Genomic DNA, 24,706 nt, shown 5'->3' on the forward strand with positions numbered 1-24,706 from the left:
TTGTAATTAATTAATAACCTAATTAATTAGCTTATGTTCCAAGCTAATCTGATTTTCTGAGAGGGCAATGGCACCCCACTCCAGTACTCTTGCCTGGAAAATCCCATGGACAGAGGAGCCTGGTAGGCTGCAGTCCATGGGGTCGCTAAGAGTCGGACACGACTGAGTGACTTCACTTTCACTTTTCACTTTCATGCATTGGAGAAGGAAATGGCAACCCACTCCAGTGTTCTTGCCTGGAGAATCCCAGGGATGGGGGAGCCTGATGGGTTGCCATCTATGGGGTCACACAGAGTCGGACACGACTGAAGTGACTTAGCAGCAGCAATCTGATTTTCTGTTTTAGTAAGTTAAAGAAGGATAAAAACCACCCATAAAAGTATAAAATCCCTGAATCTGTATTGTGTATTAGTGTATATACTCTCAATCTCGGAAGCAAGTATGAGCCAAAAGATAGAATAACATACTGGTTGATACATGTATGAATTTTAGAAACGTATTTAATACTTTAGGTTTCTTTAACACTTTCAAGTCATTTCTCTTTTTGGAATGATGAAAATATTAGGTTCTTGTGAAATGTGATTTTGAAAAATAAATCCCATATTAGTGCATTCTGCGTAAGATGTTTTGTGTCAGCATGCCCTGTACCAGGCCAGAGAGAGCCAAGAGGGCAGGCGCATGAAGCCTTGTCGTGAAGCTCTAGCCAAAACCATCTGTGTTCACCTTGACCCAAATCAGAACCCACGGAAATGCTGAGGTCCATCTGGATGGGCGTTTCCTCTGTGATGTGATTGCTGTCCCACCGGTTCCTGTGGACGCGTGTCTACTGAAGGCTGCTGTGGAAGGGCCTGAAGTCCTGCAAGGAACTCTAAATGGAAGCTATTGGAATTTAGTTTTGTGGCATAGTATTACCTTTAACAATATACTCTCCTCTGTCTTCTTTGAAAATGTATATAGCTGTTTTATGCTGGCCTAATTTCTCAGGAATCCTTTTAATATTTAACAACAGAATTTCTTTTTTTTTAACAGAATTTTCATAGTCTGAGAATAAAAAGGCAAAAGTTTGTTCATTTTAAGTCTTGTAGTGTATATTTGAATAGAAGTATATTAAAAGTATGATCAAAAATATTTAGCTTTGGGTGTGAGATCTATAGAAAATATTTGTGTATTTTAAAAGCTACAGAAAGTTATACTTTAATAAATGTCTCATAATTATTTCATACCAGCACTGTGAATAGTTAATAAAATTCATTCATCTACTATCCCTTTTATTTGAACCTGAAGCACATTTATCTAAATCATATAGGCACTCAGTGTGTGAGGATCCATAAATAATCTTTAAATATGACTAAAATGTTAACATATAAGGAAACGTGTTACGGTTGGAATCATGTCTGTACTTCTTTATTCTCTCGTTGTTACTGAGCTTGAGAGCCTCACACACAGTCCAAATGTACCACCGTCATTTATTAGCCAAGAAGTGGTGATCAGGGCACAAAATAATTGCAAGCTTATGATGTTGGGGATTTTTGGCAAACATAATTTTCAAAGGATATTTCTATAAAATTGATTATTCTAGCACATAAAGAAAGGATGTATCAATTATTATAATCTAAGTTGGTGTTTTTAAGTAACTTTACCCTGAAAATATTTGCTCTATTAAACCAGAAGAGGGATGTGTGTTTGTGCGCAGGTGCACATGTGGTCACCTCCTGATTATCTGTAGCAAAAAAAGAGGAAGAAAGAGTCAGACATAAACAATGAGGCTGACAGAAAATTTATTTGAATCTGAAAAAGTTCCTCTGTTGAACAGAACGGAATAACCCCCGAAAACCAGTACATATTTTTTTATAGAGATTGCTGTTATGATGGCTACGATATTTTAAGATTGGAAAACAACTGTTGACTTTAATGGCCACTTTATTTGTTCATTTGTAGATCTGCCTTTTTAAATTTAATTTTGATAATGTACAGTTGATATGAGTGAAAACATCAGCCTCAATATCCTAAAATTCTGAAACTCTTACTCATGCCTAAATTACAGTAGTGAAGCGATCTTGAGCGTTCATTGAGCCTCACTATTCCTGGAAAGGTGTGCTGTGCACATACATGTTGGTTATAATCATCCACAAAGAAGTTTCAAAAACTACCGCCCATGTCTTAAGGATTACCAGTGTGTAGATATCCAAACGCCTTTAACTTGTCAGTGTCTGTCAGTCTGTCCCCAAGTGACACTGAAGTAGCTTTCAGCAACCGAAAATGTGCAGTAAATGCTGCAGCTGTTTTTAGGGAACAGAGTCTGTTTACTTGAGGCATTTCATTTTATAAGAAAACTTAAGATAGCAGACTTTTATTATGTTTCTCCTTAGATCTATTTTCCATTAAGATGCTAAAATGATACCAAACCTGCTTTTCTTTTGCTCTAGATGTATATTCTTTTCAATTAGATAGCGACAGAAAGTAATTCATTGAATCGTTCCGGTACCCGTTGGATTGAAGATCGCCACAGTGGCTTGACTCTCTTAATACACAGTTGGCATAATGTGAAAAAAAAAAAAATACAGCATCGGCTCAGCCCTCCATCAAGAAAACAAATTATAGAGATAAACAGCCCATTTTCAACCCTCAAATCTCTGTTCAAAATCACTGTAGAACCGCCAAGGGCCGCATCTAGGTGAACGCGCTTACACTGCAGCAGAGAAGACAGCCAGCAAGAGCCGCCGGGCTTCCCCAGCGCCAGCGTGCGTTCGGATCGCGCTTCCATCCGCTTTCAGCCAGCAAGAGCCCCCGGGCTTCCTCCAGCGCCAGCGTGCGTTCGGAGCGCGCTTCCCATCCGCTTTCATCCTGGTCGGTTCTTCTGGGTTCTGTATTTTGTGTCCCCACTGAGAGCGAGCCGGGCCCCTCGTTTTCCTTCGTCTACCACGGTTGCTGTGGGCTCGGGGACCCTGCCTCTCCCCACATGTGTGAGGGCTGTGGGCATCAGGCACCTGCGTGCCAACAACTTTACCAGCTTTTGGAGCCAGTTGCAGTTTTGTGGTAAAATTAAGCACAGTCTTGGCCTCCTGGGTGGTGTGATGAGCAACTCTGATGACAGCCAGTTGCCCGGTTCCAGCCCCCAGTCCGGTTTTGTAGTCCCACATTTTGAGGACATGGTTGACCTTTAAAATACCATCCAGCTCGACGAGATCATGATTTGAAAGCTTGGAGAAAGTTTAAGGAAAATCTACAGAAATTATTCTAATAGTTGGGAGATGAGCTCTGAAAGGCAAAGGTTATATTATAGTCACTGAATTTTTTAATCCTAAAAATAAAAAATAAATAAGGAAAAATAGAGCACGTTGCAGTAACAGCATTCAAGTTTATGAAAAGTTACCAGGCTTAGACTGGTGATCACGGACTTCCCTGGTGGTTCAGTGACTGAGACTCCAGGCTTCCATCGCAGCAGGTGTGGGTTTGATCCTTGGTCGAGAAGCTAAGACCCCGCATGCCTTGCTGCAAGAAAAAAAAAAAAAAAAACCGACACATGCTTGGTGACCAGCTATTCTTCATCTCTTCTGAGGCTGGAACCGAGGAATCAGGCTCACACTACAGCATTCTGGATTTAGATTTGAAAAAGGAAAACTTTTCTGATGGCACACACCATTAAACACAGAAGAGGGCCTTCAGGGGAGGGTTTGGAATCTTCTTGAGAGATTTGAAAAGAAAATGAATTTTCATCCGACCTGCTTTAAGGCAGCCCTGTCCACCTACAGAAAAGAATGGGTGGCCTCTCAGTGTCGTTGACCACGTCTTTCGGCCGTAAGATCCCACCCACAAAAAGGCGGCAGAAGGCTCAGTTCACAGTGGAGATTAAATTTTCCTCCAGCCTTCTAATTGGCTGTAGATGAGACTTTCTGAAAATATATTATCGTCTGCCTAAATCGTTTGTTTCCTGGAGCAGGTGAACGTTAAGTACCTAACACAGTTTTCACAAATTGGTCGCCTCGGAGAGAAGAAAGAGGGAGTTTTATTTCTTGAACGTAATTAATTCTTAACTTTTCAACTCTTTGGAAATGGCCCCTTTTTTGACGAACCTTTCCCTGACCTAACAAACAAAGCCATCCATCAGCGCGATGTCTCTGTGTCCCCGGACCCCGTCTCTCCCTGCCAATCAGCCCTGAAGTCAGCAGCCTATGCTGGGGTGTCAGAAAGGCATGCAGAGCAAGCCCTGCTCCAGCTTCCTCACCCACCCTTTCCTGACTGTGCCTGCGGCCGGGAAGAGATGGTTTGGTGGGTGTGTCAGGCACAAGCGCGCCCTGAATCTCACTTAGCATTGTTTGGTTTTGGTGGTTGTGTGTTTATTTGTTTTTATGTTTTGGCCAAGCCTTGCAGCATGTGGGGATCGTAGTTCGCCGACCGGGGATGGAACCCATGCCTCCTCTGGTGGGAGTGTGGCGTCTTCACCACCAGGACCCCCAGGGAAGTGCCTGTTGTTTGTTAGCACTAAGGGCCCAGCAGGGCTTCCCCTCCGCCTGCAGTGTGGGAGACCTGGGCTCCATCCCTGGGTCGGGAAGATCCCTTGGAGGAGGGCATGGAAACCTACTCCAATATTCTTGCCTGGAGAATCCCACGGACAGAGGAGCCTGGCGGGCTGCAGTCCATGGGGTCCCAAACAGCCGGACACGACCCAGCAACTAAGCACGCACGCTGGGAAAATGTGTGCATTTGTAGGTCTTTGCTGTTACCTCTCCTTTTTGGAGCTTATCCTCACTTCCTCAGCGCCCACTTCCCTGTATATCTGGCCCGTCTCCAGCTGCTTCCTGCCTCTGTACACAGAGGGACGCATCATGCGTTCTCACCCTGAGCTCGGGGCCTCTGCTGCGCATGTACCAGTACCTCATGAGAGCAAGTTGGTCCTGTTTGCTCTCTGCCAGGGCACAGGCCAGGGAAAATGCCTCAACCAAAGGCACAGTTGTATTTGTAGGAATTTCAGAGACCATGCGCAGCCCCCTGGGGACACACAGCTCAGCGGGCCTTGCGGTCACCCCTCAAATTCCAGCTGCCTCGGTTCCCCCAGAGCCAGCCCTGTGATCCCAAGAAGGCCTGTGAGCAGGATGGGCATCTTCCCCCTCAGGCCTGGCAAACCCTGGGGCTGTGAAGTGCAAAGTCCTTTCTTTCTTTTCTTTTTTTTTTAGTTTAATAAATGTTATATAAAATACACGGATCAGTCAACATCTTTCCCTTGTGATGGTATTTATGGTAGCAAAATTGTACCTACTCTCGGACATCCTTGCTTTAGAATTTATGTTAAAAGTAGGAAATTTTGTTTCCTGGGCTTTTTCCCTCCCCTTAAAAAAAGTGACGAGACCTGGAAATGAATGCAAGATGCTCTCTTTGATCTTGTTCAGTCTGTGAAGTGGGTGCAGTTGAGTCCTCCATTTTGGTCTCGGTTCTCCGGTTTGTCATTCGGAAGCTGAATAGCAAGAAATCCAGGAAGAGACAGCAGTTTTCAAGAGAATATGCTAGACTGTACTAGTTTGTATCGATGCTGACCAGATCATCTTGGAAATCCGTGTCTCTGTGCCCTGTATGACAGGGTTAACTGTGCTCCTTTGTGGAGCACACCGAACTGGCCTGTTAAAAACCACTGGGCACACGCGAGCGTTGTTCCTTATTAATCCTGCTTCTCAGTTCCTTTTCTTTATAAGTAAAAGCGGGGGAGAGTGTTTAATAATTCAACATTCTTGTCTCCTGCTAGGGATAATTGCTTGATTTCTTTTATTGTTCATAGCACTTCTTGAATTAGATTAACTTCTTTATATTCCATTTCTGTCTTTTTAAGACGGCACTTTCTCTGACAAAAACCTATCACAAAGGCTATGATACTCACCCACATCTAAAAAGCAGAGCCGGCCTCCTTTTGTTTGGAAACCTGTTTGGGGAAAAGGTTCTTTGTACTCGTTTACGATCCCAAACCCTTGAGTGTGCGGAATCACAGAGTGCTTTCGCGCTCACTGCCATCTGCAGCCAGCTGCATCGCGTCAGAGTGGAGGTTCCAGTCAGCTCAGGGGGTGCCCGCACCGGTCCGGGAGAAGTTCAGAGACCCCCAGCAAAAGACATTGGAGGCTAAAGTCAGCTCAGGGGGCGCCCGCAGCAGTCCAGGAGAGGTTCAGAGACCCTGGACAAAAGACAATGGCAGCATTTCCGTTGCACTGGGGGCTGGAGATGTCTCAGGCTGAGATTGTAATGAATTCACCAGATGTACCAGACCATTTAAAAACAGTGAGCTTCCCTGAGCTACCATGAGTGGTACTTGCTTTCTTATACAACGACGGGTCTGTCCATCAGCTGCTGCTGCCATCAGTACCTGGTGGTTTTGCTCTATGTTGCTTTGAAAGACAGCCTGTGGGGCACCTAGGCGGATGGGGGGGTTTGTGCACGCGCGCACCTGTGGGGCACCTAGCCGGCTCAGAGCGTGTGTGTGTGTCTGTGTGTGCACGCACGCACCTGTGGGGCACCTAGCCAGATCAGTGTGTGTGTGTGTGTGTGTGTGTGTATGTGTGTGTGTGTATGTGTGTGTGTGGCGCACCTGTGGGGCACCTAGCCGGATCAGAGTGTGTGTGTGTGTGTGTGTGTGTGTGTGTGTGTGGCGCACCTGTGGGGCACCTAGCCGGATCGGGGTGTGTGTGTGTGTGTGTGTGTGTGTGTGTGTGTTGATGTGCTCTGACCTAAAATGTAGTCGCCTTTGTTCAAAACAGACTTTAAAGAAACTAACCTGTTAAGCTTCGCACCTAACCTTGACAACAACAACAATAAAGGAAAACAGGACTGTGATTAGTGAAATAAGGGGGAAAGTATTTATTACTAGACAGCTAGATGAGCACAAATTTAGTTCTGAGTTTCCTGGCAGGAAAGCAAGTACATGTGAGATTATGTACTTATCGTCGCATGATAAAAGAAAACAACAAAGTTTATCTGAAAAGGTAAGTATTTTCCTAGCAGACAATTCCAAGATGAATTTAATTCATAGGATCTTCTGTTAAGAGACACTAGATAACATAATGAAGGGTGTCTTCAACTGACATAGAAGTATTCAAGTAGGTATTTTAAATACTATAAAGGATGAAGATATAATAGGCTTCCCCAGAGGGCTGAGTGGTAAAGAATCCGTCTGCAGTGCCAGAGACACAGGAGACGCGGGTTCAATCCCTGGGTCAGGAAGATCCCCTGGAGAAGGAAATGGCCACCCACTCCAGTGTTCTTGCCTGGGAAACCCCATGGACAGAGGAGCCTGGCGGCCTACGGTCCAAAGGGTCACAGAGTCAGACATGACTGAGCAACTCACCACACACATGAAGATATGATATGAAGCATGAGGAGCCCACATGTCTGGCTCTCTGCAGAGCCGTCTTAGCCAGCCTCAGTGAGGTACGTGAAGGAGGCTGCTGGGCTGGCACAGCCTTTGGGGACTGCCGGTTTATACCCTGCACGCTGTTGCCCTCTGCTACCATCTGAAGCACATTCTGGTTGCTGGTTAAGGAAGGATGCTCATCAGAACGAGGCAGGCTTAACATTCTGTGTTGAGATTTAGGGGCCCAGACTCCAGGAGGAGGGGTGAATCCACCTCTACATGGAGCTGGGCTTTTGGGAGAGGGGGTATTTTCAGGCAGGGCAAGCTTTTATCTGAGCTTTCAGTGTGCCCACACGTTAGATGCATACCAGGACCCCAGAGCGTCGAAGAAGCTGTGTTGAATCAAGTATTTTTAATAGGAAGGTGGCATTACATGCCGTGAGGGACCAGACAGGAAATAAGGGGGCCAGGCAGTGGGTGTTGTGTACCCAGACCCGCTTGAGTCAGGGCTGGGACTGGTGACATCAGAGTGAATGCCAACAAGGCCACAGGGCCCCCTCGGTTCAGCCTGGCCCAGGGTGTTGGGGGCAAACACGGGCCCAGGGCAGCCAGAGTGGAGGCAGCCTGGGCTGTTTCAGGAGAGGCTGGAAATCAGAGAATACATTTTACGATCATTTTGCAGGCCAAACCCGATATATCTATAATCTGGTTTCATATATGATTAGGGCTTTATTTATTTTATGTTTTCATTAAATGGAGTACTCGAGTAATTGATTTATGGGATTGCTTACATTTGTCTAGTCTCTTTTTGGCATTACTGAGCTATAGCTGACATGTAACGTGTGAGGTTAAGGTGTACAACATGATGATTTGATACACTTCTATATTGCAATATGGTTATCCCCCTGCTGTTATCTAATACCTCCCTCCCATCACACAACCACCATTTCTTTTTTTGTGGTGGGAACATTTAAGATCTACTCTCTTAGCAACTTTCAAGTATATACATCCGGTCATCTTTAAAAGAGGAGCCGCACAAACACTGAGAGTATTCGTTGAACTGTTATGCGCCGTGCATCGTGCGGAGGGCTGTGCGTGTGCGAACTCTTTAGTCTTCACGAAGCTCTTCAAGGTAGGAACCATCAGCCATGGTCGCCACCTCCGTCATCATTGTCTCTGCTTTGTTGGCATGGGTGCGCTCAAGGTTAAGGAGTGTAAGTAACTTGCCCCAGGGCCCACAGTGAGCGGTGGAGCCCAAATGCAGGGCAGGCAGTCTGACTCAGAGAGTGTCCCCTGCCAGCCCAAAGCCCGGTGCTGCCAGTGCCACACTTTGTTCCTGAGTGTGGAAAGCAGGCATCATTTCGGATCTCCACAGCACCTTGTCTAACGACAGGAAAGAGCAAAAGCTGAAAGCACAGAGGGACACGCTTGTCCCCCATCCCCGTCCCCTTTCTCCCTTCCTCGTAATCAGATGTGAACTGTGAGGAGAGACCTACTGAAATTCACAGTCTGGGTGTGGAAGGCAGGACGAGAGGGGGCGCTGAACCGCCCAGTGAACTGCTCCCACCGAGACTCAAGATGCAAGCGGAAACAAGCCTTCCTGGTTTGCCTTAGTTTAAGGGGACGTATTTCCCCGTCCTTTCTAGACCAAGAGAGGTGATCCACCTCCAGTTGTAACCGGACTGAATGTTGGTTCATGTAGTGGACATACAGCCTTTAATAGTTTGTGCAGATACATTAATACAATATTATGCTAATTTGTTTAGTATCCCAGTATTTTCGGTAACTATTAATATCATTAGACATGAGTGTAATTTTTTGTTAGTAAAGACCTTTACTCAGAAAGCGAGTCTAAAATACCACATCATTCTTTTTTTTTAATTCATGATTAAATCAATGATAGCTATTTGGCAGAGGCTCAAAATGATCCCTGTTAACTTGTTTTTAATGGCATTTGATTTATATGTGTGTTCAGACCTCCAACACATGCGTGCATGGATGTGTACTAATTGCGGCCATATGCATTTACACATAGTGTAATTGGTGGGAAATGAAGCATAAAATGTGAAAAATGTAAAATTATTAAAGGGTTGAAATGATTGTTTTTGACTCCTTCCAGAGCAGAGATGTTATGTGATAGAGCTTTATTTTTTTCATTATAGATGAAGTTCCTGGATAGATTTGGTGATCAGTTTTTTTAACTTTTTTTTTAACTTTCCTAATTGTAAAATTCTTCCCTCAAATAGGCATAAATGGATGAACACATTGGTTTGCCCATTAATATCTGCTCTTCCTTTGAACTCATGCTATATCCTCCCAAGTAGGAAGCAGGTGGACTCCCCAGAACAAGGTCAGAGCCCCTGGATGAATCTGTGAGAGAACTTCAGCTGCTTTTCCTCTTTTTCTAAGCTAAGTTTGACTCAGTGGACATGAGTTTGAGCAAACTCAGGGAGATCGTGAAGGACAGGGAAGCATAGCGTGCTGCACTTCACGGGGTCGCAAAGAGCCGGACATGACTTAGCGACCAGACAACAACAACAAGTTTATAAATAAAGAACATACCTGTTTCTAGTATCCGTGACATAACTGTTCAACTTTGAATGTATTTGCATGTTTAGGTGCAATAGTTCTGTGCGGTGCATACAGTGAACAACTCGTAATTTTATTTCAGACAATCCATGGACACAAGGGGCCAATCACTGCAGTGGCCTTTGCCCCGGATGGACGGTACCTTGCCACCTACTCGAACACGGACAGCCACATTTCTTTCTGGCAGGTACGCGTGGGTGCTACAGGGCCTTGGCGTCTGTCGCATGATCCGCTTTTGCTGGGGGAGGCTCCCTGCTGACCTGCCCACCAAGGCCTCCTCGTGACGGCTCTCCCTTCAACAAATATCGAGTGTTTATTGCTTGCTGATGATGGGCCAGCTGCCGGCACTCGGGGTCTACTGAGCACACAGTTGGCAGCCCAGAAAGAGGTGGGGTCTGCTCTCACACGGCTTTCAGTCTGAGGGAGACACAAGTGAATAAGCACCTACAGTCCTGGGGGAACCGGGGAGTGAGGTTGCGGGCTGGCTTCACAGAGGCAGAACCGCCTGAGCTGAGGCATGGTGGTGCTGAGGAAGGGCCAGCTATTCAGGCAGGGAGGGGTGGGTGTTCAGGGAGAAGGAGGTGCCTTTAAAGGTAAGTGAAGGGCCTGGAAGGGTTCGGGGCGGAGCAGTGGAGACCTCTGCTCAGGCTGTTAATTTACACAAGGCATTCAGAGAACAGGGCATAGAGTTTAAGGGAGAAGCAGCCTCATATTAACTTCATGCTCCGTTTGTATTATCCCATTTACATTTGTGTTCTGAATTTCGCACATGATGCTCTTCATTCCCAAGCTATTAAAACATTTTCAAAAATCTGAGTACCACTGACTGGCAGTACACAAGGATACCTCTGTTTATTGATGATTAAAATGAATATTAATTAATTCAAGCAACTGAGCTTTATAATAGAACTTGTTTCATCCTCAGTGATTAATCTCCATCCCATCTTCTTTTAAGTACCTTACTCCTGATAATTACAAAAAATTTAAACATTACCAACCCCGCCCCCAAGTTAACTTAAAATTTTGTTGCCTATCCTAGGATGCAGGTATGTTTTATGAGATGCAGTGCATCACTTTAAAAGCTTTAAAAAAAATTAAACAAATAAAGGTTTAAACAAGACTTCACAACTTGAGGATGGTTTTTAAAAAATCAATAGCTAATAAAATGTAAAACAGATACAATAAATTGCTTAATTAACAGCATGCCATTAAAGCATGACAACTACCACATCTGTCCTGAGCTTTTCCTACTCTTCATCTAATTTAGTTTTCCAGTTTATTTTCTCATTATCCTTTCCTCCAGAATATATCTCCAGCATATTAATTGGCTCCTATTAAACTCTTTTCCTTAGAGACGTCACCCAGTCTTTGTTTCTCGCATTGGCTAACCGCAGGACTCATATTTATTTTAGCGAAATTCCACAGCGAGTCCATAAACTGAACTCTTGCAACAGTGGTTCTTCAGACAGTGTCCTGCCAATTGTTCCTTTCTGCTAACACTGGTTTCTGTGACACCAACTGTACTTGGACACCCTTGATAGATATTTCCCCTTGTTTCCCGTTCTCTTGAATTCCCGAGGCGCATTCTTGTGAAACTCCCTCCATCGGGCGCATAGCTGGTGTGGAAGCACCGGGTGCCCAGCTAAGCCTTGGGGGCCTGGAACCAAGCCGCCGCGGGTCGCTGCTTCCTCAGGGCTTTGTGTTTGCTCTGTGCTTTCTTCCTAGGAATAAACAAAAACAGATCTCCATTTTGTTGTTCAATTTTTCTTCCTGCTAAGAAAATATCATTCCTTATATACATGCATGCATGCTGTTGCTTCAGTTGTGTCCAACTCTTTAGAACCCCATGGACTATGGCCCTTTAGGCTCCTCCGTCCATGGAATTTTCCAGGCAAGAATACTAGAATGGGTTGCCATGCGCTTCTCCAAGGAATCTTCCTGACTCAGGGATCGAACCCACCTCTCTTTCATTGGCAGACAGGTTCTTTATGGCTAGCGCCACCTGGAAGCCCAATTCCTCATATAATAGCTCCTAAATTTACCAGATGTGAAACTTTCCCCAGTATTTTCCTGAATGTCTAAGGTGTAAACCTTTTCCCCCTTATCTAGATCTTGAGGGTTCTGTCTGGATATATTCATGCCTTTCTTGAATATTTTTCTGTTTTTATCAGAGTTGCTGCCTAGCTCACTGATGGAATTACAGTCAGCATATACCTCAAGCTGGAGATCACGATCATTCTGTAGATGTTATCTTTTTGAAATAACCTCTTTGCTCCATCCAGTTCAGCTTGTGCTGCTGCCCCTGGACTTCACCAGATGCACTTCACCGTGGGTGTCTATGTGGCTCTGCCCTCAGGGGGCCCGGCCCCTTGCCTTTGTCCAGACGTCCTCTCCAGGGGCCACCCTGTGTTACTTGCAGGGGTGGGTGTTGAACAGACAGAGCGCCCAGGCAACTCAGACAACACCACATCTTTCTTGCCTCCAATCCCAATGTCAGAATTTAAAACGCAGACCATTTCTTCCCTACTTAAATTATACCCAGCTTGGTCTTAAAACTTAGGAGAAGACACAGAAGCGTCATTTCACCTTTCTCAAGAAAATACAATAAAACCTCTTCCAGGAGCATAGCAGGGTTTTTATTTGAATTAAAGAGTCAAAAAAGCAGTGTTGAATCTACCACTGCTCTACCCAAATGGGCTTGGCTGATTTAGCTAGATGCGTATTGTTTAGGTCTAGTGATGGATGATAATACTTTTGTATTATTCCAGTAAATGTACTGCAATATATTTTGAAAACTTAATGAAGCCTTATTAATACAGAGCCTTACAAAAGCCATCAGCTATTAAAATCTTTGCTGAGAAATGAGTGTTAATGAGAAGTACTAGTTGGGTAATTGCTCAAGTGAGACTTAGTAAGAGGTCTGCATGCGGCATTACTTACGCTGAGAGTAGCATTAAAGCACTTCCTGTTTTGATGAATTACATCTGTTTGTGTGTCTATGTGTTCAGAAAACAATCTTCTCAGAACTGGTTTTGTGAAGCATTATTTTTAAAGGGAAAGGAAACGCCACAGTTGCTGTTTAGTTACTTTACATACTCAGCTGCTGAATGATGTAATTTGGCAATCTTTCAAACCCTTCGATTCTCCAACAACATATTCCTACTATTTGAATGTTGCACTTCAGTGTATCCACTGGTATTAGAGCCAGGAGAGCTTTGTAATGAAATACAACCATAAATCTCTCACCTAAATTTTACCACCACCCTCCAACAAATAAGTATCCTTTTCTAGAAATGCTAATAATAAATTAGATGTGTAGTGCTTTCATTTGTTCTTCATTTATTCCATCCTACATCCATTCCAAACTACTGTTCAGCCATTTTAAAAGGATGATGTAAATCTGTAGTCATTAACATAAAAAGATTGCCCTCAACATTTTGTTGAATGAAAAAAGCAGGTTGTCCAACTTCCTTTTATTTATTATTATTTAAAAAAAATTTTGGCTGCACGGTATATGGGATCCTAGTTCCCTGACCAGGGATCAAACCCACACCCCCTACGTTGAAAGCATGGAATCTTAACCACAAGACCACCAGGGAAATCCCTCCAACTGCCTTTTAATATGAGCTGGTTTATAATATGAGCTGGTTTATGTAAAACTCCTGAAACCTACTTCTCCTTCTGTGGACATAGACTTCCAGATCTAGAAAGAGGTTTACCAAAATGTTAATGATTATCTCTGTAAAGTGATATTTCAGGAGATCTTTGCTTTCTTCTTTATATTTCTCTTTATGATTTGAATTGTTCATGATGAGGATTTATTTTCTTGGAAGTGAAGAAAAAAGCTGAGGTGACCAAATATAATTCCATGGAGTTTTCATTCATTCAAGACTGAGATTGCCTTTAATTTAGCATAATTTGTAGCCAGTCTCTGGTCAAGAAAATGTTAGTATTGAATAACAGAATGACTGGTTGTTTTGGTGATGGTTCTTTTATGGACCTTATTGGGAAAATTCATACCCACCCTCAATACTCCGGGTTCCTCTCTTATTTGAAGAGATCGTAGGGAAAGGATGGGCTGAAGAACAACAAATCATAGTTAACATGAGAATATTTATCTTTCCAGCTGTTTCCTACCATCATCGTTTTGTACTCTGCAGAGTTTCATGTAGCCCTGTTCTGAGGCAGGAAGGCTGTTCAGTTCAGTTCAGTTCAGTAGCTCAGTCGTGTCCGACTCTTCGCGACCCCATGAATCACAGCACGCCAGGTCTCCCTGTCCGTCACCAACTCCCAGAGTTCACTCAAACTCATGTCCATCAAGTCGGTGATGCCATCCAGCCATCTCATCCTTTGTCGTCCCCTTCTCCTCCTGCCCCCAATCCCTCCCAGCATCAGAGTCTTTCCCAATGAGTCAGCTCTTCGCATGAGGTGGCCAAACTATTGGAGTTTCAGCTTCTGCATCAGTCCTTCCAAAGAACCCCCAGGACTGATCTCCTTCAGAATGGACTGGTTGGATCTCCTTGCAGTCCAAGGGACTCTCAAGAGTCTTCTCCAACACCACAGTTCAAAAGCATCAATTCTTCAGCGCTCAGCTTTCTTCACAGTCCAACTCACATCCATACATGACCACTGGAAAAACCATAGCCTTGACTAGATGGACCTTTGTTGGCAAAGTAATGTCTCTGCTTTTGAATATGCTATCTAGGTTGGTCATAACTTTCCTTCCAAGGAGTAAGCGTCTTTTAATTTCATGGCTGCAGTCACCATCTGCAGTGATTTTGGAGCCCAAAAAATAAAGTGGGGCATTGTTTCCACTGTTTCCCCATCTATTTCCCATGAAGTGATGGGACCAGATGCCATGATCTTCATTTTCTGAATGTTGAGCTTTAAGCCAACTTTTTCACTCTCCACTTTCACTTTCATCAAGAGGCTTTTTAGTTCCTCTTCACTTTCTGCCATAAGGGTGGTATCATCTGCATATCTGAGGTTATTGATATTTTTCCTGGCAATCTTGATTCCAGCTTGTGCTTCTTCCAGTCCAGCGTTTCTCATGATGTACTCTGCATAGAAGGTAAATAAGCAGGGTGACAATACACAGCCTTGACGTACTCCTTTTCCTATTTGGAACCAGTCTGTTGTTCCATGTCCAGTTCTAACTGTTGCTTCCTGACCTGCATACAGGTTTCTCAAGAGGCAGGTCAGGTGGTCTGGTATTCCCATCTCTTTCAGAATTTTCCACAGTTGATTGTGATCCACACAGTCAAAGGCTTTGGCATAGTCAATAAAGCAGAAATAGATGTTTTTCTGGAACTCTCTTGCCTTTTCCATGACCCAGCGGATGTTGGCAATTTGATCTCTGGTTCCTCTGCCTTTTCTAAAACCAGCTTGAACATCTGGAAGTTCACGGTTCACGTGTTGCTGAAGCCTGGTTTGGAGAATTTTGAGCATTACTAGCGTGTGAGATGAGTGCAATTGTGCGGTAGTTTGAGCATTCTTTGGCATTGTCTTTCTTTGGGATTGGAATGAAAACTAACCTTTTCCAGTCCTGTGGCCACTGATAAGTTTTCCAAATTTGCTGGATATTGAGTGCAGCACTTTCACAGCATCATCTTTCAGGATTTGAAATAGCTCAACTGCAATTCCATCACCTCCGCTAGCTTTGTTCGTAGTGATGCTTTCTAAGGCCCACTTGACTTCACATTCCAGGATGTCTGGCTCTAGGTGAGTGATCACACCATCGTGGTTATCAGGGTCGTGAAGATCTTTTTTGTACAGTTCTTCTGTGTATTCTTGCCACCTGTTCTTAATATCTTCTGCTTCTGTTAGGTCCATACCATTTCTGTCCTTTATCAAGCCCATCTTTGCATGAAATGTTTCCTTGGTATCTCTGATTTTCTTGAAGAGATCTCTAGTCCTTCCCATTCTGTTGTTTTCCTCTATTTCTTTGCATTGATCACTGAGGAAGGCTTTGTTATCTCTCCTTGCTATTCTTTGGAACTCTGCATTCAGATGCTTATATCTTTCCTTTTCTCCTTTGCTTTTCGCTTCTCTTCTTCTCACAGCTATTTGTAAGGCCTCCCCAGACAGCCATTTAGCTTTTTTGCATTTCTTTTCCATGGGGATCGTCTTGATCTCTGTCTCCTGTACAATGTCACGAACCTCTGTCCATAGTTCATCAGGCCTCTATCTATCAGATCTAGTCCCTTAAATCTATTTCTCACTTCCACTGTATAATCATAAGGGATTTGATTTAGGTCATACCTGAATGGTCTAATGGTTTTCCCTACTTTCTTCAATTTAAGTCTGAATTTGGCAATAAGGTGTTCATGATCTGAGCCACAGTCAGCTCCCAGTCTTGTTTTTGCTGACTGTATAGAGCTTCTCCACCTTTGGCTGCAAAGAATATAATCAATCTGATTTCGGTGTTGACCATCTGGTGATGTCCATGTGTAGAGTCTTCTCTTGTGTTGTTGGAAGAGGGTGTTTGCTATGACCAGTGCCTTCTCTTGGCAAAACTCTATTAGCCTTTGCCGTGCCTCATTCCGTATATCAAGGCCAAATTTTCCTGTTACTCCAAGTGTTTCCTGACTTCCTACTTTTGCATTCCAGTCCCCTATAATGAAAAGGACATCTTTTTTGGGTGGTAGTTCTAAAAGGTCTTGTAGATCTTCATAGAACCGTTCAACTTCAGCTTCTTCAGTGTTACTGGTTGGGGAATAGGCTTGGATTACTGTGATATTGAATGGTTTGCCTTGGAAATGAACAGAGATCATCCTGTCGTTTTTGAGATTGCATCCAAGTACTGCATTTCAGACTCTTTTGTTGACCTTTAGGAAGGCTGTTAGACCCTACCAAAGGCATCCATCAATCATTTGAAGGACGGCTCAACTTTTTAAAAGGAGAACCCAGATATAATCATGGGTTTTTTGGGGAAAATCTTTCCATCCTTCGCATTCCAATAAGATATTCTCTTCCTGTCCCCTTTTGCCTTCAACCTATTTCTTGTCCGTGGCTAAAGCTAAAGGAAGGAATTAAAAAATAAGGCTGTGTCTGAGCCTATTGGATGCCCCTAGCATTCTGAGCCACCAGCAGAAATCAAGCCTCCTACACATTTTCATAGAAAATCCATAAAGAATGAAAAATACTTTGTAGTTATTTATCAACTGAGAAATTATATTTTTTTAAAAAAAAGCACAGTATGCCTGTTGATGCCAGTTCATTTTAACCAGCGGCTTTCAGGATAATTTGGATCTGTTCTACAGTAAGAGAAGTAAATGATGATGTTCTGTTACTCTTTGTACCTGTGAGAACTAGCAAATCAAGCTTCATCATTATTTATATTGAAACTATTAGGGTATCTCCAGAAAGCAATAAAGCCCTGGTTTTTATCTTTTATGGAGTTTCTAGGAAAGGGAGAGAAGAACACAAGGAAAGAGCCCCTTAGAAGATGGCCAGAAGGTACTGCCTGGCTTGAAATGTTAACTGTCCCTTAACAGAAAGAGTTAATGATAATCATACATTTGGTTTTAAAATGTGACCTCGTACACTAGTGATTTTTTTTCACCTCTGTGTTGTGTTCGGCACTATTATTAATGCAGGAAAATCAGTAACATTAGTCATCTTAAAAGGGTTATTACTCAAGATGATTTAAATTGTGAAAATGTCAGCGGAGCCTGCACGCGTCCTGCCAGACATGGTGTGATTTACACCCCCTGACACCGTCCTGCTGCTGAGAAGGGCCGGGGCAAGGAACGGCTTCCGTTTGGCAGTGACCCAAACACAGGGCGGTAGCACACCTTCCGCATCCCAGGAGCTGCCCAGGTCCCCGTGCCAGCCCTCCGTACACACTGGAGCATCGTCTGCGTGCTCCCCACAAATCCCAGTACCACGCAGGTGGAGGTGCTGCTGGAGAGAAGAACTGGGCACACAAATCAGTGCAAAGAAAAGTATTGTTTCCAAGACCGCTTTCCTGACCTGAGCATCAGCGTGCTTGCCATGTGACTCGTGTATCAGTAGCACAAAAGCTGAATACTGAAAAAATGTTAAGTAATACTTAGAAGCTAAAGGTTTCATCAGACTCACTCAGATGACAGTTCACTTAGATAACTGCCAATCGGCATTCAGCACTTTGACCTGAATGCACAGTTGTTCATGAGCCTTAATTTCCACATTATTTTCCATTCATGTGAATGGATGAAGAGAACCTCAAATTCCAGTCAGAGCCAGAAAAGCCCCCCCCCCAAAAAGGGCAGAAATCACCAACTGAGGGAACACACCCTGCAAATGAGGTGTTAGAGCGTGCTCTTTTTTAGCAGCAGAGCAGTGGGCACAGGCAGTGTTGAGAGGTGGTTGATTCTTGCTTTTTCCTTCAAATAAACTAGAGCTTTCCAGAAACTGAATGTGTTTAAAGCAGGTGAGGAGGGAAGGTGTGATGGGAGCGGAGCTGGGAAAGGGGTGAGTTTTGAGTTTTGATCTGCCTCACCTATTACTCTGTCTGCTGCTTAACCTCACTTCATTTTCTCCAACTGAGTCCCCAGACTTGTCTTTGGGGCTCATTCTTCAGGGGGTGCAGGGAGCACTGTTACTAAAGAACCAGAAAAGCCTGCCATTTGAAATACCCGCAGTTTCCAAGTACTATCTGATTGAACCATTTTATTAAAATGTATCGCTTAGCTCCCTTCATAACAATGATTGGGGTTTGGGGGAAGTCTTCCCTGGAGGTCACTTCCAGTGCGAGCAGTATGGGTTCCATCCCTGGAGGGGGAACCAAGATCATACATGCTGCGCAGCCAAAAAAAAATGGGGACAACCCTGCCACAGCAGTTAGTGCCATTGAAAAAAAAAAGGTGGAGGGCTTTCCTGCTGTCCAGTTGTACCCAGCAGGTAAAATTTCTCTGGATTTATGCATTTTCTATAACAGCATCAGAACAATTTCAAATAACACTGGAAGGAGCCCTTCAGAGTTTGAGAAGCACCCCTTAGGTGACCCTGAATCCGGTGAGGAGGAGCAGGTGACCGCAGGGCTGTGTCCCTTGGACCCCGCCCCATGGCGGGGACGGGGAAGCGGCTCCCTCGGTGACTCGCGTGCCCCGTCCCTGCCCCCAGATGAACACGTCCCTGCTGGGGAGCATCGGCATGCTGAACTCGGCACCCCAGCTGCGCTGCGTCAAGACCTACCGGGTGCCCCCCGTGCAGCCCGCCTCGCCCGGCTCACACAACGCCCTGCGGCTGGCCCGGCTCATCTGGACCTCCAACCGCAACGTCATCCTCATGGCGCACGACGGCAAGGAGCACCGCTTCATGGTCTAGGGCTGCGGCCCGCGAGCTCCGTCTCCCAGGTCTCCAGGTCCAGAGCCCCCCTCCCTCGGCCCCCACCGCCCACCCCGCGCCGGGGTCATCGGGGGCAGCGGGGTCTGTGTTCTCCTGCCCCCGCCCCCGTGGGCTGGGGCTGCCCGCGGCCCCGCAGGACCCGCCGCCCTGTCCCCAGGTTGTCCCCCCACCCCCACCCCCGCACCGGGAGGGGCGGCTGGCGGTCCTGTTGCTCGGTGCACCGGGAGCCCGAAAATCAATAACCACTGTGATTGCACTGCCAGCGCAGATCAGCAGTTTCCGAGCGCTGAACCCCACCTCCAAACGAGGTGGGGACATGGTCGTTCCGACATTGGGTTTTATGGTCGTGTGGCAGTCCTAATCATTGATACTATTTTCCTTTGGATTTCCTAAAAGATGCTATCGTTTACCAGAAGGATTCTGTGTTTACATGATCTCTCTCTCTTTTTTTTCCTTTCTGGGAGATTGCTCGGAAATTACTCAATCCAGTTTCCTAGGGTTTAGCCTCTACCTTCTTTATTAACAACTAACCAATTGAAGATTAATGAGAAAATACACACACACACACACACAGATTTTCGTGGAGAATAGTTTCCTGGACACCCAGCCTTCCAAAATGCTCATATCCTGTTCAAGTGATGCTATATTTAGTAGCTGAAAATCAAAATCATCACTACTGAGGATCTAGTTAATATAATCATCCAGTCACGAGAACTAATCTCTGAAATGGACTTTTGTAATAAAGATCCAAGTTTGGAAGCATAGCTTACACCTGAAAAGAAGATTCTTGTGTCTATAGCTACAGATCTTTTTAAGAAAGAGCTTACCCCTTCCTTCTAGAAACTTCACAGACCTGCAGTTCCCATATGTCAGCTATCATGTAATAGTTACAATTCAGCCTTCAAACCACTACTGACCAGTTAAAGGAAAACTAAGACAATATTTCTTTTAAACAAGTGTCCTAGAAAATCATTAACTGTGGCACAGGCATTTGGGAGTATACAGTCACCCTCAGTGTCTGCGGGAAATCAGTTCTAGGACCCCCGAGGATACCAAAGTCCACGCGTACTCAAGTCCCTGGTGTGAAATGGCAGAGTACACGAAGGGCCGGCTGTATATACACCTGTGGGGCTCTCAGTCAGTCTGAACAAGCACTGCAGTGAGGGTGTTCATCCCACTTCTAAGTAAACTTTAACCAGGGCACTTTCTTCTTCTGTCAGGTTATGCTGGTTCTTTGCTCATAGTAATGGGGAAAAAAAAATCCATAAAATAATATTTTGGATGACTTGCTCCTAACAACCTTGATCTGTATATAGTTGGGAATTTGGCTGGTTGGCTGTTGATTGGTTGGTTAATCAGGCAAAATGGTTTATTAAATACAAAAATAGAAAGTAATTTATTAAATTCAGAAAAAAAAATATGAAGTTTACAAAGAAACCAAAAGGGGTAAAGGGAGCATCTGATTAAAAGCCTAGGCTGACAGAGTTCGTATACAAAAAAAGTATGGTCACAGTCCAGGAACAAACACAGCTGTCACTTTATTGAAATAGATTTCTAAAGAACATGTTAGGAAATCAAGTCCACCAGAACACCTCTCTCATAGTAATAAGAAGTATGTCATGTCTACTGATGGCAAACCCACCCTATACCTTGGTTTTAGACTTTAGGTGTTCTTCAAAAGTGAATTCCTGCCACATGCATGTACATTGTATTTATAAAGATCATATATGTAGCTTCCCAGGAAGAAACTAAGAACTATACAACGTAGACTTGGTTTGGTGAGTGAGCTATTGTGCCCGATATAGACAGAAAAACCTGAGGAGAACACGGAGGGGCTCTCATTTTTCCAGTGGTTTCCCGAGTCTTCAGTGCAAATACCCAGCACATGTTTACCTTATGAACTGAAATGAAGATTAATTTATTCTAGACTACAAAGCTGCTTTGGAATGATGAAGTACAGGTATACTTTAGAGATTTTTTTTTTTTTTTTGAAAAAACAAAATGTTCACTGCGTCAGAAGGAAGGTGTGAGATTTGTGGGCAGGCCACCCCCAAAGAATAGACCGCATGCCCCACGGAAGTTTAGAAGAAAGCTGTGAGGACCTGGGCAGTGGGGCTCGGCCAGCCACATACCCTGGCTGCAGAGACAGCCGTGATTGTTGGCGAGCAGAACATGACTGTCGTAGGACGCCGAGGTGGACGGTATCTGCTGGTTAGACAGTCACCTCTAACTGCTACACTAACATTTGCATTCTTGTTCCCACAAATCTCTCCTTGACTCTTTGAACAACCACAGCTGCAAACTTCATCACAGCTCAGACGTCTCAGCACTGAGGTCAACTTGACATTGTCCTCCCAGCGTACGCTTTCGGTGTCTTATTGACATTGTCCTCCCAGCGTACGCTTTCGGTGTCTTATTGATATTGTTGGCGCTCTACTTGAGCCTGTCCTTGTAAACGTGGAGATGTATGCGTGGCTTCACTGGTGATGTCCAAGCTCAGGGTGCCGCGTCGCGACACCTGTATGAAAACGTGATGATTGAACTCACTGCGTCCAGCACGTGAAGGAAAACGTCTGCCTCTCGAGATGCCTCTTGATGACGCCACTTAACAGATTCTAAATGTGCTGACTGTCCCTGTGTACATATGTGTGTTAAAATAAAACCGAACTGTACCGAAGGTGGTTTTTCTCATTGAAAACATTGTGCATTCTTTTTAAGCATTCTCCATTGAGATCTCCCCCCACCCCCACCTTTGGTATTAAATTAAGCCTTCTATTTCTGTTTGATTATTCATTTCCCTGGAAAGCCAGCTTCCAGAAAGGTGAACCTGTCCACAGAGGAGGCCAGAGCACGGAGAAGTCCTCCAGGACTGCGGAAGTGACAACCAAACTCTCCTACCAAGACTCCACGGCGCCCTCTGTGGCTTGGGCAAGGGCATTGCATGCATGTTGCTTTATCTCCACCCTAAATTGCTCCTAAATAGACTGTTAATTGTACCAAATTATATCTCGTCAGATTTGATGACATGGGTTGGCTGCCCTGGGGTGGGGGGCTGGGCTGAGATCATTAAATCCATTTCAGTTAATATTCCATTTGGCTTGAATTTGAATCCCTGAGGTAAAGGGTATAATTGGTTTTCAGGAAAAAGCAAGAGAAACAAAATAGGTCGTCCTTGCTCACAGGGGGTTAGACATGTCAGTAGTGACTGTGGCTCTTTTCTGATTTGCAGATAAGAATTTGAGCCAATCATCATGTAACAATACAGTTTTCTTTAAGAAACAGGCGGGCATTAGAGTTGACTCTACCATCACTGGCCCTATTCAAATGCCCGGTGTCCATCCCAGGAAGCATTTGAGTATCTGCCGATGTCTTGAATGTTTCCTTATAGGGAAAACAGGAGCAGTAACAGTCCTATGTGATTGGTGATCACATAAACTGATCAAATGTGGAAAGGGCATGACATTAATAGGAAGGTAAAGCCGAGCAGTGCTGGGTGAACTTTCACCTTTCACCCCTTTCGGCTGACTGACAGAGCTGAGTATTGAAGAAAATCAATACTTTGGAGCCAGGAGGGGAATATTTCCAGCCTCTAACTAGAGAATGTATTTTGACAAGGCCAAGATAATCCAGGCTGCACAGGAGAAAGAGAAAAGAAGACTCATTTTTAAAGCTTGACACTTCAAGGTGTTTTTGTACAATGGTTTAGAGATCGTCAATACATACAAATACCAAAGGTCGGAAAGAAAAGCTAGAAGAATTTCAAAAATTAGATGTTCAGAGCTCTCTGCTGTTTACAAACTGAAAAAAAAAAAAAAAAGACCACAGAGAGGTTTGTGCTTGGAACCATTTGCATGAACAGAGCCCACAATTGTGTACTTTAAGTCCACCTTTAACCAAATCTTAAATTTATAGAGGCAGCTCTGTGAAATAAGGAATGCCTAAAAAGTGATTTAGATTTCTGGGTTTTGTACATTTTTTCTTGGATGAGGGTTGTTCTTTGAGTGGTTACATTGTCCTCTGAGATGTGTTAACACATCGTTAACATCTCAGAATCTCGTTTTTTTTAATTCCTACTGTGGACTTCTGTGGTGGTCCAGTGGCTAAGAATTCTCCATGCAGTGCAGGGGACTGGGACGTGATTTTGATCCCTGGTGGGGGACTAAGATCCTGCAAGCCAAAAAAAATTTTTTAAATGCTTCTAATTCCAGATTCCTATTGCTCCTGCCCTGCAGACATGTAAATCTTAGTCCCGCCTTCACATTTGGCTCAATTATTTACATGAGGAAAAAAGCACCTTTGGGACTTCAGTTGTTCCCAGTGTTCCAAATCCCTTTTAGCAAATTATTTTTACAAGTATTCTAGTTAGTGCTCTTCTAAGCTAGAGGCTTGTGCATCTCTAGGAAGAATTTACTCCCTTCTTACTAGCAAGATTAGATCCATTTGTTCTGTGGACAGGTACGTCCATCAAATGGATATAGATTTGTTTCTTTCCTATAGATAAGAAAGAAGTCGAATCGTGCCCTACCTTCCAGCCAAATGCAGAAAGACAAAGGAATCCTGAATACATAAAGTAGCTAAAATAACCCGTCTAATTCCTCAAGGACAAGCAACACTAGGCAGTTGTAAACATATGCTGATTGTATAAATGATTAAAATAACAGTGAAAATATACCCTTAACTTGTATACTTTATTTCCTACTAAAAAAAAAAAATCTTTCAGGTGGCACTAACAGTAAAGAACCTGCCTACCAATGCAAGAGGCGTAGAGATGTGGTTATGCCCCTGGGTTGGGAAGATCCTCTGGAGGAGGGCATGGCAACCCACTCCAGTGTTCTTGCCTGGGAAATCCTATGAACAGAGAAGCCTGGTAGGCTGCAATCCATGGGGTCACAAAGAGTTAGCCATGACTGAAGTGACCTAGCGCACACACACACACTATTCTGAATAGATCTGGCTGGAAATCTTTGTTCTCTTTGTTTCAAAAGGAGAACACAGCCAGCCAAGACTCCTCACTATTCTGAGATTTCCCAGAGAAGGCCAGGGATCCAACTAGCGCCTGACTTGCCTGTGTGCCCTCCGTCACTAAGTCTCATCCAGCTCTACGACCCCATGGGCTGTGGCCCACCAGGCTCCTCTCTCTATGGGATTTCCCAGACAAGAATACTGGAGCAGGTTGCCATTTCTTCCTCCAAGGGAAGGAATGATGCCAACCCAGGGATCAAACTCGCATCTCCTGTGTCTCCTGAATTGGCAGATTCTTTACCACTGAGCCAGCTGGAATTTGCAGTAAGTATCATGTACATATGTATTGCATTTGTTAAATCCATAAGAGTATGCCTGTAAACTGCTTATAAGAACAGCACATAAGCACCCAAGAAACGTGAGCTAATACTTTTAGTAGACATTTAGAAGTCCTTATGAAGCATGGATAAGTAAGATTGTAAATCACGTGCATTC

At 44.2% G+C, this 24,706-nt stretch overlaps 1 protein-coding gene across 6 annotated transcripts in view; it reads left to right on the forward strand.

Annotated features, from left to right (window-relative positions):
* Positions 1 to 22,334, forward strand: part of WDR7 (WD repeat domain 7) — a 359,618-nt gene extending 337,284 nt beyond the window's left edge. For 2 of the 6 annotated variants that reach the window (XM_086372456.1, XM_086372458.1), the window contains 2 exons: positions 10,002 to 10,106; positions 22,060 to 22,334. In XM_086372456.1, coding sequence (XP_086228582.1) covers positions 10,002 to 10,106; positions 22,060 to 22,074 — 120 coding nt within the window. In that variant the 3' untranslated portion in view covers positions 22,075 to 22,334. Of the gene's footprint in view, positions 1 to 738; positions 1,129 to 10,001; positions 10,107 to 12,090; positions 12,898 to 19,024; positions 21,927 to 22,059 lie in introns of those variants that run through there. The other 4 variants (XM_086372454.1, XM_086372455.1, XM_086372457.1 and 1 more) reach the window with 3 other exon arrangements.
* Positions 22,335 to 24,706: the final 2,372 nt, after the last annotated feature.

This window comes from Bos grunniens, chromosome 24 (genome assembly GCF_055505025.1).
Source record: "Bos grunniens cultivar Pamir isolate PY7600 chromosome 24, Bosgru_T2T1.0, whole genome shotgun sequence".
Lineage (NCBI taxonomy): Eukaryota > Metazoa > Chordata > Mammalia > Artiodactyla > Bovidae > Bos > Bos grunniens.